General features: G+C 45.4%; 1 protein-coding gene across 8 annotated transcripts in view; it reads right to left on the bottom strand.

The window, feature by feature from the left end:
* Positions 1-15,152, bottom strand: part of PRMT9 (protein arginine methyltransferase 9) — a 42,973-nt gene that overhangs the window by 18,790 nt on the left and 9,031 nt on the right. For 6 of the 8 annotated variants that reach the window (XM_061584712.1, XM_061584713.1, XM_061584710.1 and 3 more), the window contains 5 exons: positions 10,352-10,568; positions 10,038-10,186; positions 8,888-9,124; positions 1,574-1,741; positions 341-443 (listed from right to left, as the gene is read on the bottom strand). In XM_061584712.1, the coding sequence (XP_061440696.1) occupies positions 341-443; positions 1,574-1,741; positions 8,888-9,124; positions 10,038-10,186; positions 10,352-10,537 (843 nt within the window). In that variant the 5' untranslated portion in view covers positions 10,538-10,568. The remainder of the gene's footprint in view (positions 1-340; positions 444-1,573; positions 1,742-8,887; positions 9,125-10,037; positions 10,187-10,351; positions 10,569-15,152) is intronic. The other 2 variants (XM_061584717.1, XM_061584718.1) reach the window with 1 other exon arrangement.

The raw sequence follows: 15,152 nt of genomic DNA, 5'->3' as shown, positions 1-15,152 counted from the left end.
TGACTTTCCCACCCTTAAGGGTCCATTTAACTGTGAGGACACTTAAATACTCTTTCCCATGTGAGTCTGCTGGATTGCATGGGAAGTCTCCATCCCAATGCCATTGGGTTGTAGGGAGTTGCAGTACCAGCGAGCAAACTTTCTATGTGATCTGGAAGACCTGTGTAAGTAATGTTTTCAGTTCATTGTTTATGTGACAGTCTTTACAACATAATAAAAGTAAAAAGAATAGAAATGTTAGCACATTGTTGCAACACTGTGGAGCCTTGAACGTACTGCTGTCTGTAGTAGCCACACTGCAGAAGAATTTTTACAATGCATCATTGTAAAAGATGCTTACCTTTGGTGGTAAAAGCAAGTGCTCCCAGGCATGGATCAAACTTTCCACAATTCCTTCTCCAAATAAACCAGAATCTACTGTTTCAGTGACAACCAGCGAAACTCTATTACATGTAGTTATAAAAATAAAACTGTAATTCAACAGAGCATTTAAATCCACTCTATTCAACAATGAAAGAAAACTATAAAACCTGAAGCAGAACTTAAACTCTAATAACTTGAACTGAACAGTCCTTGTGTGTTGGGCAGTCCAATTTTATCCTGGGCTTGAGCTCCCCTGCTTGAGACAAATCAGCATCCTTTCTGACTTCCTTGCCCTTTTATGTATTTTTTTAAAGCATTTTAAAAGCACTTTGTGTATTTTTAGATAAAATCTAAGAACTTGGAAGAGGAGTAATAGGATCACTGAATGCCTAATACAACTCACATATATGTTTAATGCTTCTGTACAATACTGGAATGTTTCAAAACAAGATGATACAAATAAACTGTAAATTCTCCATCCCATTTTTTAAACTAAGAGATAATATTATTGCATTGTAAAGGTCAGCTGGCAAAATTATGCAAATCTTAAGCAAAATTATTTAGGCTGCAATCCTAAATTTACTTACTTTGGAGAAAGACCCGCTGAGCTCAGTGAGACTTACTTTCATACTAAACATGCTTTGAGATTGGTACTGCACAATTCTGTTATACTGTTTCAGCATGAAACCGTCACAGTTTCTTGCAACAGGATCTCTGTACCTTTAGTTTGTTATGATAGATTTTCATTATGAATCTATTATGGTCCAATCTTACACATGCTGCTGTTTTAATGGGATTGTTTTATTGTATATTTGAATTATGCATTTTAATTATTCTCTATTTTAACAATGCTGTACAAAGGGTTTTTATGTTTTATAAACTGCTTAGAAACCATCTGGACATTAAGCAGTATACAAATCAATTAATGAATAATAATGATATCTACTTAGAAATATGTTCTACTTTAATCACTCCAAGGTAAATGGATACTGGATTGCTCCATTAGATAGCATATGAAGCAATCCAACAACTAAAAATTGATTTTATGTAAATATTAAAAACAATAAAAAAATTCTTTTTCCGTAAATGACTGGCACATTATTTAAGTAGATCTTAATAAAAGTATTAACAAGATTACAATTTACACATTAAAAATGTTCATTCTGATAGAAAAGTAAATAAGATGTCACAACAAAATATAAGTAGTAACCTTTCAGGTATGTGCTTTGGGATTTCTATATCAAGGGATTTCATATGAAAAAGTTTGATTCCTCCATCCAAACCGTTCGCAGCAAGAACTTCACAAGCCAATTCATACATGGTCTTTGACAACTCACAAGCATAGACAGAAGGTGCTCCAGCCTTTTTGGCAAACATACTGAAACAGAAGAAGTTCATCAGAAATCAGAGATTCTTGTTCTGACAAAATGTTAATAAAAATACTTTGCAAATCAAGTTTTTTAAAAAATTTAAATAGAGGCCCTGTAGAACACATTGGAGCAGGGGGATACTTTAATTTTATTTATTTTCCAAACTATTAGACCACACTTTCTGACATAGTAATCACAGGGCAGTTTCCAACAAATATAAAGCAGCATACTATACAAGATAACACAAGACAATAAAATATATGATCAATTACAAAACCTCCATGAGGGAAAAACAGCAGCAATGTAGAGAACGCTAGGCAGCCAGAAAAATCATCCAAAAGCCCAAGAGAACATGTATGTTTCAATCAGGCGTTGGAATCCCACTAAAACTGTGGCCATCTGCAGCCCAGGGAGAACTTATTTCACACTTGGATTCCACTACTGAGAAGGCCCTGTGAATGGGCCAATGTGAGTGGGCCACATTTGCTAGTGGGACAAAACCTCAGGGCCTAGATTGGTGATGTTTAACATCTCTTTGCTTTGTTAACAAAATGTACCATTGGTCTCACCTGAAAGGTGATTTTCATAGGAAGGGGCCATCACTGTGGGGAATAGTTCCACCTATTGTGCGAAGGCAAGAATGTTTTTGAAGTCAAGACTAGGGGCGTCATGCCCCTCCCACTCTCCAGTTCATTCGTAGCGAGTCTAAAAGAGATATCTAAAAATACAAGAACAAGGCCAACAGGCCCGCCAGGAAAATAACATAATAGTCACATGCATAACAACATGACTCTAACCTAACTACATAACATAACAGAACTAAAAGTCTTGACTTCACTCTTACATTTAAATATAATATGGAAACAATAACATGTAACCCATTGATAAAATCACTAGTCATCCTCCAACTGGGAGGGTTGTGATGGCCCCTTCCTATGAAAATCACCTTTCAGGTGAGACCAATGGTACATTTTCCATAGGAAGTGGGCCATCACTGTGGGATGTACCAAAGCAACCCATATAGGGAGGGACCACCCACATGTTAATCCTCATTAAGAACCTGTTGCAACACTCATGTGCCAAAAGAAGCATCAGCAGAACCTGTTGCAACACTCGTGTGCCAAAAGAAGCATCAGCAGAGGCATAACGATCAATTTTATAATGCCTTATAAACGAGTGTGGGGTAGACCAGACTGCGGCCCTACAAATATCGGCAACAGGAGCATTAGTGGCAAAAGCAGCCGAGGTGGCAGCTGACCTGGTAGAATGAGCCGTTATACTAGCTGGAACTGACAGCTTCAGGGACTCATATGCTAAAGTAATGCATGCCCTTAACCAACGAGATAAGGTAGAATTAGATACTTTATGCCCCATAGACCTTGGATGAAAGGATACAAACAGAGACTCCGTTCTTCGAATCTCTTGGGTCCTAGACAGGTATGTCTTGAGAGCCCTCCGAACATCCAACGAATGCCAAGCCTTCTCGAGCGGATGGGTAGGATTCGGGCAAAAGGAAGGTAAAACAATGTCCTGGTTGCAATGAAAAACTGAATCGACCTTGGGACGAAAGGAAGGGTCAGTCTTCAGCACAACAGAGTCCTTATGGAAGACGCAGAGGTGTCTAGCAGAAGACAATGCGCCCAACTCCGAAACGCGTCTGGCAGATGTGATTGCAATCAGAAACAGGACCTTGAAGGACAGTATGCATAGGGGCACAGTCCTGATGGGTTCAAACGGAGGGCGTTGCAAAGCCTGCAGGACTTTCGGCAAACTCCATGAGGGGAACCGATGGACAACAGCCGGAGAGCATAGGGCGACTCCCCTCAAAAAACGTTTAATGAATGGATGTGAGGAAATATGATCTCCAGGAGAGGACACTGAGAGAATGGATGACAGAGTAGACGCATGTCTACGTAGAGTGTTGGGTCGAAGTCCCATCATAAAGCCACTATGGAGAAATTGGAGTACCTGGTGCACATTGGCCTGGGATGGATCGTGGTGGTGGGACTGACACCACTTGGAGAAAGCCACCCAGGTATGTTGATAAATTCGAGTGGTAGATGGTCTTCTCGAGGCCAAAATAATATCAATCACAGCGTCAGACAGTCCAGCTGACCTCAAGTGTCTCCGTTCAAATGCCACGCTGTTAGATTGAGCCAAGTAGGGTCCTGGTGCAGTACTGGACCCTGGGATAGGAGGTCTGGCCTGACTGGAAGTGTCCAAGGATCCATCATTGACATTGCCAGAAGATCTGAGAACCACGGTCGGCGTGGCCAAAATGGTGCTATCAGAACCAGCTGTGCCCTTTCGGTTCGCGCCTTCCTCAAGGTTTTGGCTAACAATGGTATGGGAGGAAAGGCGTGCAATAGACCGTCTGGCCACGGTGTTGTCAGAGCATCCACTGCTTCTGCTGTTGAGTCCAGGTATCGGGCAAAGTACCTTGGAAGCTGGCAATTGTGACTGGAAGCAAACAGGTCGACTGAGAGGGTGCCGAATCGACACTGGAGACGATGGAAAATGGCTGGATGAAGTTTCCATTCTCCCAGGAAGACCTGTTGTCTGCTGAGCCAGTCTGCTGTCACATTCAAAATCCCTCTGAGGTGCTCTGCTTTCAGGGATTGTAGATGTTGTTCTGCCCAGACAAAGATGAGGGAGGCTAAGTCCTGCAGAGGACGAGACCTGGTGCCCCCGTCTGTTTAAATGTGATTTTACACACGTGTTGTCTGTTCGAATGAGCACATGATGCAAAGGGAACAGAGACTGAAAATGACATAGAGCCAAGTGGACAGCCTTTAGTTCCAGCCAGTTGATGCTTCGAGATCGCTCTGCGTTGGGCCAAACCCCCTGAACGTACTGGGAGTTGCAGTGGGCTCCCCAACCTATGAGGCTGGCGTCTGTGGTCACGACGGTTCTGCGGGGTTCTCTGAACGACGTGCCCTTGGAGAGGTGTTGAACCTTGGTCCACCAGCGGAAGGAGAGGCGCAGAGCGGGGCTCAAACGAACTTTGCGATGGTTGGAGCTGGCAATGTCCTTTTGAAAAGGCAACAGAGTCCACTGAAGGGGCCGAGTGTGAGCTCGAGCCCAGGGCACAATGTGGATTGTGGAGATAAACATCCCGAGCGCTCTGGCGAGAAGCATGACTTCTGCGGATGTTTGTTGCATCAGGGACCTTGCGATGCTTGTGATGGCAGTGATGCGATCTGGAGACAGGAAGACCATTGCCTGCAGGGTGTCCAACATTGCCCCAAGATGTAGTAGGCGTTGGGTTGGTTGGAGATGGCTTTTGTCGAAGTTGACAAGCCAGCCGTAGGTCTGCAAAACATTGAGGGTGATCATTAAATGATGATGAGCCAGCTCTTCAGATTTGGCCCGTATGAGCAGATCATCCAAATATGGGTAGATATGAACCCCTTGGGTCCGAAGGTAAGCCACTAGGATGAGTAGCACCTTGGAAAATACTCTTGGAGCAGAGGAGAGGCCAAATGGCATCGCTCTGTATTGAAAATGTTGGTGGCCAAAGGTAAACCGAAGAAACTTTCTGTGGGCTATGCAAATGGGTACATGGAGATACGCTTCCTTAAGGTCGATAGAAGCCAGGAAGTCTCCTTCATGCAGACTCTCGGTAATGGAATGGAGAGATTCCATTTTGAACCTGCGGTATGTTACAAAACGGTTGACAAACTTGAGATCCAATACCGCCCTCCAAGATAAATCTCGTTTTGGCACAGCAAATAGGAGGGAGTACACCCCTTCCGATCTCTCAGTTGTGGGAACTGGCTCTATTGCCGCTATGTGCAAGAGGTGATGTATAGCTGTCTGCATGATGTTGTGCCTGGCTGGTGCCCTTGGGCAAGGAAACGGGTGGAATCTGTCTGATGGGGTTGCCCAGAACTCTATGGTATAGCCATAAGTGAAGAGGTCCCTGATCCAGGGGACCGTAGTAAGGCGCAGCCATCGATCTCCAAAATTAAGTAATCTGCCACCTATGGGGATGGCGTTAATACTACTTGTGTAGGCGAGGACCTCCCCTATATGAGGACGATGAGTTGCCCCTGCGCCCTTGGTACTGACCTCTGCCCTGGGGGCGTCGGTTCCAGGAGCCCCTGAATGCGTTGGAATCATAGGGTCTGAAATCGCGGCCTCGTCCTCCTGGTCGCGTTCCTCGAAAAGGCTGGTTAGAACGAAAGGAGGGAAATCGCCTGAAGGGCCTGTGGTCGATGTTCTTGACTGTGGCTAGAACCGGTTTGTGGGCGTCTTTTGGATCAACCAGAACTGCCTTTAGAGCTTCCTCACCGAAGAGTAGAGATCCGGAGTAAGGAGCCTTGGACAGGTTTAATCTGGCCGCTGAATCAGCTTGCCAGTGACGAAGCCAGAGGGTGCGACGAGCGACTATTTGAGTCGTCATGGCTCGTGCCCCTAATTGGGTGGCATCCAAAGTGGCGTCGGCCACAAAGGCTGCTGTCTTGCGTAGTTCCAATAGTGCTCTTTTGAAGGTGACAGGATCAGGGTTATCATCCTCTAGAAGGTCATCCAGCCACATCATAGATGCTCTGGAGAAAATGGAGGCTGAAGCGGAGGCACGCATGGATAGGGCAGTGGCCTCGTGGTTCTTGCGGAGGACGAAGTCTATTCGACGTTCAGTAGTATCTTTTAGGTGGGATTCCCCTTCCCTGGGCAAGATAGATCGCGAAACGAGGCGAGCGATCGGTTCGTCTATGCCAGGGACATCTAACTTGGTGGCGAAGTCTGGGGCTAGGGCGTAAAGTCTGTCAGCCATGTTCTTGAAGCATCGAGCTTTGAGTGGGTGGGCCCATTCTTCGGAAGCTAATTTGGCAATTGGGTCCGGCACCGGGATGTAGTGTTCAGTAGGTGCAGGGGATTTGAGGACCTTGGGCCCTTTGAGAGTTGGAGCGGACGAAGTTGAAGGCGCAGTCTGGAGACCAAGAGTATGAAGTACCCTACGTGCGAGTGGTTGGTAATCTGAGGTATTGAACAAGCGATACGATGTATCCTCCTCATGATCTGAATAGTCGCTCCAGTCGTCTCCTTCAACATGGTCAGTGAAAGTTAACTCCTCCGCATACGAGGCTTCGTCCGTACATCTGCCTCTGGCTACATCGAAAGGATCTGGTGAGCAGGAAGGATGAGCAGCATGGAACGCACGTTGGTCCATGTTGAGTGGGGGTATGGCAGGAACTTGTGGTAGTGACTGCATTCGTGTGAAATAAGCCAGCATGGCTTGGAGTTGAGAGAGGAAATCAGGAGACAGCTGCAGACCAGATGTGTGAGATGTATGTGCCTGGTGGGCTATTGGAACAGATGTCTGAGGCGGTAAGCCAGAGGTAGGTTCGTTAGGCGAACCGTGAGGGGGAAAGCCAACAAACTCTTCCTCGTCAGAGGCAGTAGCAGGAGAATGGAAAATATCACTTATGTGTGTCTGTGCTGTGGTGGTTGTTGGCACAGAGACATAACGAGGGCGCTTTGGTTTACTATGGCTGGAAAGATGTTTTGTCTTAGCCAGTGCTTTGGCATGTCTGGTCTTAGACGTGTTAGTATGTTGTGGCTTGGCTGATTGTGGCATGTCTGGCTGATCTGGCACCATGTGTGTTGATGGTGACATGCCTGGCTGTTCTGCCATCTTATATGAACCTGGGTGCAGTACACTGCCACGGAGGGGGCAGGATGTAAAGACCCGAACTGGCACAGCGTACTACCACGGAAGGGGTAGGATACACTGGCAGATGGCGAATGCACTGCCACAGAGGGGGCAGAATGCACATAGGTATCAGCGTTAATATAATATAGGCTGTTTAGAGTAGGCACACTCAGATTAGTGCTGTAGGCTGGGTTTTTTGTTTTTGTTTTTTGGCTTGTTCACGGCCCCATAGGGGGCAGGATATGTAATGTAAATCAGATTTAATACAAATCAGCCACTGATATTAAAGCTCCAGCCTTGATAATGTAATCCAGCCACTAGGATTAAAGCTCCAGCCTTGATAATGTAATCCAGCCACTAGGATTAAAACTCCAGCCTTGATAATGTAATCCAGCCACTAGGATTAAAGCTCCAGCCTTAATAATACAATCCAGCCCACTAGGATTGGAGCTCCAGCCTTGATAATACAATTCAGCCACTATGATTACAGCCACAGTAATGTGTGTAAATCAGTCGTGTGTAAATTAGTCAGCAGCACATATACACAAACGTACGGATAGATAGTCTGCAGGGGAGGTATCCGATAATAAGGGGAACAAAAAGGGCGGGAAATTCGAATTCTGAAAGAAAAACATGGCGCCCGGAAAAAAGGAGCGGGAAAAAAAATGACAGAGAGGGAAGAAGCAATGGCGGCCGTTGGAGGTGAACTGGGGGAAGGGCTGCCCAGCACGATCTCGCCAAAAACCGCAGTAGCGGCTCCAAAAAATCCCTGGAGAAAACAGGTAGGGGAAAAACGGCCACCACCGCAGAGAGAGCCGCCGTCGCGGTCTGAAAAGCCCTCAGTGGGATTTAAGCCACGTTGCGAGGGCGATCTGAGGCAGAGGGTTAACGGCGGGAGCCGCAGCTGCGAGCTCCCGCTGAGATCGGATAAGCCGCAGCCGCGGCAACCGATCGGGGGGGGGGAGGTTAACAGCGATCAGAAGCGATCAGAAGCGATCAAAAGGGGAGAACCGCAGCCACGGTCCTTGAGGAAGCCCCCTGGCTAAAGAGACAACTGAGCGGGGGGGGGGCTAGAAACTGCCAAAACGAAGAGAGCCGCAGCCGCGGTCTCAGAGGGAGCCCCCAATCAAGTCAATAAAATGGACTGAATAGCTCTGAGGGAAGGGTGAGGAAGCCGCAGCCGCGGTCCCTGAGGGAACCCTCAGAGGCTAAACACACACAGAAAAAGAGAAAAGATTTAAAGACAAATACGAGACTTAGCTAAATGCTATGTGAAATTCCAATCTTGTTCGTACGAAGGCAAGAATGAACTGGAGAGTGGGAGGGGCATGACGCCCCTAGTCTTGACTTCAAAAACATTCTTGCCTTCGCACGATAGGTGGAACTATTCCCCACAGTGATGGCCCACTTCCTATGGAAAACAAATTTGTTATCTGTTTCACAATATTCACAAAATAAACATTTACACATTTACATTAACTGTGAATTTACAACAAACCTGAGAATTCCAGTTCCTGTTCCAATATCAAGAACACTTCTGCATCCTGAACGAATGGCCTTTTCAATTGCCCTTTGATATAGCAAATTCCTATTGGAGTCATTAAGCATGATGAAGTGCCATCTTTCTACTACCCAGTTGGCAACACGGTAAAAATTCTCCTTTGCATCTGGAAAGTCAGGGTTTAGCTTCACAGCTTTATGAAAATATGCAGCTGCTTCATCCCTAAAGCCCATTCTAACAAAAAAGTGAAACAATCAATATAAAGCATAAAGCTAGAAATTAGATCTCTGAACCATAAATGTCAGACAAAAATCTACATTCATTGTTTGAGGACACATGGCAGTTAGGACTGCAAAAGAGGTTAGATGATTATTTTGATTACAGTGTTGAAAATTAGCGTGCAAGAGTGAGGCTCAATCCTCAGCTGCATTGTATAATGCAAGATTTGGTAGGAGCACATACTGCAACTTGTCATATTTCTAGTCAACCAGCATTAACATTTGTTGTGGCCAAATCATAAAGAATCCTGCTGAATGAGACCAAAGGCCCACCTAGTCTGGCATTGTTCTCATAGCAGCCAATCAGATGCTTATGGGAAGCCTGAAAGCGTAAGTGCAATAGCATTCTCCCACTCATGTTCCCCAGCAATTCGTATTCAGAGGCACCCTGCCTCTGATTAGTACACAGACATTGTAACTAGTAGCCATTAAAAGCCTTATTCTCCATGAGTTTGCCTAATCCCCTTTTAAAGCCGTCCAAGTTGGTGGCCATTACTCATCTTGTGGTAGCAAATTCCATAGTTTAACTATGTGCAGTGTGATATAGTACCTCTTTTTGTCTGTCCTGAATCTTCCAGTATTCAGCTTAATTGAATGATGGTAGGTTCTAGTATTGAGCACAACCTGGTGAAGAAGCCCTACCTGATGGCAAGATTTGCTGTGGCCAAATCATTAGTTTGCAACAAATACTCAAAACATTTACACAAATTCTTTCATTTCTGAGCCCTATACTAATGAGGAATCAGGATGCTGGTGGATATCTGTTCAGGTTCAGTTTTTAATTGAATGTGTGTGACTAAGAACAGTTTGAGAAGTACTATGCTAGAATTCTTAGACAAAATGCAAACCAACCAAGGGCAACTACAAACCTGAAGAGATGCTCTCCCATGCTGTTACATATGACTTCATCATTAGGAAACAATTCCAGGGCATGCTCATAGCAGTCAAATAAATCTTGAATTCGTGCAAGAGAATCCAGCTCTTCTGCCCATTTAAAAAGGGTAAACTGAAACATTTCCTAAAGGAATGTGATAGTTATACATAAGCTGAGAGAATTCATGCATATAAAATGTTTTTATTGGTGAACTGATATATCATACACAGTGGACTATCTGCACGTTATTATTTGTCTATAAACGTGTACACACATATACCTGCTTGAAAGAGAAAAGGAACTGCTCACCTTGACATCAGTTTTAAGCTCAGGGGCTAGATTTAATACCAAGAGATAATGTGCATATGCAGTTCCAAAGTCCTGATTCTCCAGACAATGTTGAGCACTTTGCAAGGATCTAGAGACTAATTCATGCCTCTGAGCTTCTTGATCAACGTTGTGCTTATGCAGAGATCTGCTTTTAGAGTTAGGCATTCTGAATTGAAATTAACCACACTTCCCCCTGCTGAAATAAGAACATTTATTCAAAGCTAGCAACAAAATGATTGCATTAACATTCAAGCGCTCATTGGAGCTCAACTGCTACAATATAAGTGAAAGTGTTTTAATGTACACAAGTAATATTTCTTGCAAATCCACTTATTCTTTTTTTGTGTTAAGAGTTCCAGCAAAGCACTGATAAAAGCAGCATCTATGGATCTGCAGTGTTTTGCAAATTGGAGGCATGCTGGTTCCCAACTGTGGGAGTGATGATGACTGTATGACCACTAGCGTGTGTAAGTGTCTGTGTAGCACAAGCTGCAGACAACATCAGTAATCTACACTCTTTTCTAACCCAGGATCCACCTTTATCACAAACATGAATCATGGGACCCACTCCTTAATTATTTTACTGTGTATATGTATGGTGGTGCCCATTGTATGTCAAGCCATGACAGATTTGTGAATCCTGACCTACCAGTTAAAGGCCAGTGCCCTAGTAATTTGGTTCATACAGGGATCTTTAGTGCAACAGAGGGCACGTCCAAACTTACCCGGATAATTCTCATTTTCCCTATTCACTTTGTAATTGGGTAGTCCCCACTTCTCTTGTTTGTGCACTGTTTAAAATGTTAAGAAATCCACTCTTTTTGCACCCACTCATTAAACACATTCTTTTCGGTTCTTCCCAAAGCCCCACCTCTCACTCTGCCTGTGCTGCCTCCGCAGGGTTAGAATTGTATAGAGATACTCCTTCTGTTGTGTTAAATAAGGCATTTATTAGGTTAGAGTAATGGAACTCTAGAGGGCTGTCTCTATGCTCCCTTAGCCTCACAGTAATTTCCTGTCAGGTGACATCACCCCTCTCTTTAATTGATTAGTTATTTTTCCCCTCCAAAAACCTGCCTCAGTTTGTTTCAGTCATCGGTGAAGCTAGCAGCCTAGTAGCCCCAGAGGACAACACTCCTTTTTTACCTATCTCTCTCTCAGAAGCTCTCTCTCTCTCAGAAGATACTTCTCTACCAGAATTGCCTCTTCCAGAAGCTTCTTTCTCAGAAGGTAACTCTCCTCCATTTAATCTACCTCATCAACAATCCTACAATATAATTTACCTGCTACCAAACATCATCATCACCCTCCTCAGTTCATCATCCCCAGAGACTGTATGCTTTCGTTTAAGTTTCTGTATACCTTTGTGTTTTCCGGTTTAATAAAATAGTTCTGGTTAAAAGAGAGAGATTGAGTTGACTGTCTGGCAAAGTGGGTTTCAGAACCACAGGCTCAGAACACAGCCCCTATGAGGCAGTTGGTTTGCAATATATGATGTGTGCTCTTCCCCCTTGCAACCAAGCCTACTAATGCACAGGCACTTGGATGCAAGAGCGCGAAATTTGAATTTGCGAGCAAGTGAGCAAGCAGGCGCAAGGAAAGAAATCCCCAGCCGGGGAGGGCGAGCGACCAGGGAGAGGGGAGGGCGAGCAGCCAAGGGGGAGTACGAGCGAAGGAGCCAGTGGAGGGCGAAGCCTTGAAGGGGCTGTATTTGCTTCTTTTAAACTAATAACAAATTATCTAATTAATATGTTTCAATTACAGCCTGTAAAAAGGGGTTTTCGGGTCTGACCATCCCCTCCGAGTCCCACTCTAGGAACTGTCAATAACTTCATAGCTGTTTCTTTTGTTTCCCCACTTTTCTAGACTTCGGGGTGGGAGAAGGAAAAAGAAAGAAAGGGGGTGCACTTTTTTTAAAAAACGATCTCACTCAATTTCAAAGGAAGTTATTGATTATAAGTGTGTGTGTGTGTGTGTGTATAATGAAGAAGTATGGAGGGTATGGGTTGGAGGTGGAGGGCCCATGAGAAGGCATGCGCCCCCCCCACAGAGGGAGAAATAAATAAATAAATAAATAAAACCATCTTCTCTGCAAGATCACTTGAAGCCAGCGCTCAAGCAGCGGTGGGATACCTCCTTGTGCCAGACTGGGAGGGTGTTTGGAGGGGGGGAGAGGAGGGGGGTGAAAGAAAGAAAAAGGAGCAGGAAGAAAAGGCACAAAACTTTTTTTTCTTGGCTCTCTCTCCTCAGCTCAGGGTTGGGGGGGGGAACCCTCTGAAGTGTGAAAGGGCCCCACTGAAAAGCATTAAACAAATATATTAGAATTCTGTCACTTTCTCCAATTGACTAGATCAAAATTCCTGGAGAGGAAGGCGACTTGGGGTGAGGGGAGGGGGCGTTGTCCTCCATAGGAAGAGCCCTTCCACAACACCCCCCCTTCCTGGCTTCCCAAAGGGGGTGGTGGACAAAGCCTCTGCCTTTCCCAGGTGCTGCATCAATCGGCGGCACCTCCTGAAATCTTCTGGGGAGTTCCCCCCTCCCCATGTTGTGCATTTGGCTGAAGGGGTCTCCCAGGGCCACAGGGGGAGCGTGCAGAGCAGGCCTGTTCCTTATGATCAACCTTTTGGATTAGAAGCCAAACATAGGAAGCCGCATTTCTAAAACTTATATACAGACAATGGAATGGTGTACGATTCCAAAATAAACATATTAGCAAAGAGCCTGGTTAAAATATTTATAATGATACATGATCTGACTGTTTCTAGACAATTTGTGGATATCACATTCTGGTTATGAATTGTCACATGCCTGTTAGGGATAAATTGAAACCCCCAGTGCCTGTAAAACTATAATTCACTTGTTTTACCTAAACCAGCTTGGGCTTCATGGGAAATAGAACCAAAGTGGCCTTTATATGACTCTTGATATAAAATGTCGGTTTATTTCCTGGTGACCTGACCCTTACCTACATTCCAGTGGCTCGCATAATAAAAGCCGGTTTAAGCTGGAAACTTCCCTACTATGCATTTCTGTATCACATTTATGCTTATGGCCTTGCTTATTGTTACAAGCGCGCCTTGCATAGAAATGTCAAACGCTATTCCAATGCCCCTCATATCCTTGACTTGTAATACTCCTTTGATATGTAAGCAGAGTAATATCATGTCTGTCTCCAGTTTAGGGGGCGCCCGGTTGCAGCTGGGCCTCCCCTCAATAGTTGCCTTTGTCTGTTCCTGCATAGTGCTTATCTCAAGGACATGCGAAATATGCAGACATAGAGTCTAAGAGATAGTCTTGATGTTTCTACTTTGTCCTTCCCCCTGTACCCCTTTACCTCCTTACATATGCCCCAAAGCTATGACAGTTGGCAATTGCTTCTTTTGTATCTTATGACGTGAACCCGATATTGTAAACTTCGGGGTAAGCCTATATAAAGCCTTGAACACCAATAAACGAGGTTCCCATGCTGGCCTGCTTTGGCTTGTAAGTATTGGGTCCCCTTTGCAAAGGTTTTTGTCTCGTGTTACTTGATCTCTGATAGTGGGTTCATTTGCACTCAACTCCGCACTCTTCCCGGGTGTAATAAGCGAGTTGGGGTTGACAGGGCGACTTGCGTGTTGGGTTTGGACCTAACAATTGGGGGCTCGTCCGGGATCCCTTGTGCGGACCCCCTTTTTGCCATCGCACCCCTTAATTTGATAACAGGCGCCACGAGAGAATTTTCTCGGTTATCAATAAAAGCGGGCGGCTTTGACACTTTGGGGATAAAGCACAGTTGAGGAAAAACCCGTTATCAGACGTCATGGGAAATAAAGGGAGCGTGCCGGTAAAGGACAGCCCTTTGGGAATCATGTGTATGCTGTGGCAAGAGGAGGAATTGCCAGTGCGAAGGAGAGGCCTGAAAAAGAAAAAGATGATAGAGCTCTGTGAGGAGGAGTGGCCGCGGATGACTGCAGTGTCGGTGCCGGGTGAACGGTGGCCGAGGGGTGGGTCCTTTGAAACCGCTCCGCTACTGGGAGTGCGGAGACGGATTGGGGATACCCACCCGGATCAATTGGAATTTTGGCTCCTATGGAAAATAGGGTCGCAAAAATGGGATAGTCTTACTTTGATGGCAGTGAGAACTTTGTCCATTGAGGAACCCCCTCCTCATTATTTTAATGACGATACGTCAAGTAAAAGAATGGTCTTGAATCGTTCTATAATACCCTCTGCTCCGGATCCGCTACCAGCTCCCGGGGGCGGGGATCCCAATCCGGAGGAAGGGGCCTTTTCATTTGTATCAGATGATGAGACAGACGAAAAGGGGAAAGAGAACAGGGCCTCAGGGGGCATGGACACGCGCAAGCGAAAAAAGGAAAAGAAAAGAAAAGAGGCAGAAGCGTTGGAGATGCCTTTGCTTGTACATGATCAGCCGTACGTGGATGGCCACGGGGTATCCAGCGTACTGAGGTGGTTGAACTAAAGAGTTGGTTGGAATGGGACTTAAAAGAATGGAGTAGAATGGCTGGAACCTTCGGGGAACAGCCAAGGAGAATCAGAGAACTATTAGGCAGGTTGTTTGAAAGCCACAATCCGACGTACTCGGATGTGGAGCATTTGTTGAGAAGAGTGCTGACAGGTGAAGAACGCAGCAGGTTGTGGACGATGGAGACTGCTTGGGCTGCGGAAGTGGCAACAAATAGAGCTTGGTCGGACCGAGCGCAAACGGCTGCAGCTTGGGCAGCGGGAGACTGGACGCAGCCTCGCCGCGCTCAGCTGCAGACCGATAGGGATAGGA

The sequence above is a fragment of the Rhineura floridana genome, chromosome 9, assembly GCF_030035675.1.
Source record: "Rhineura floridana isolate rRhiFlo1 chromosome 9, rRhiFlo1.hap2, whole genome shotgun sequence".
In the NCBI taxonomy this organism is placed as follows: domain Eukaryota; kingdom Metazoa; phylum Chordata; class Lepidosauria; order Squamata; family Rhineuridae; genus Rhineura; species Rhineura floridana.
This window is presented reverse-complemented; position numbering and strand designations above follow the sequence as displayed.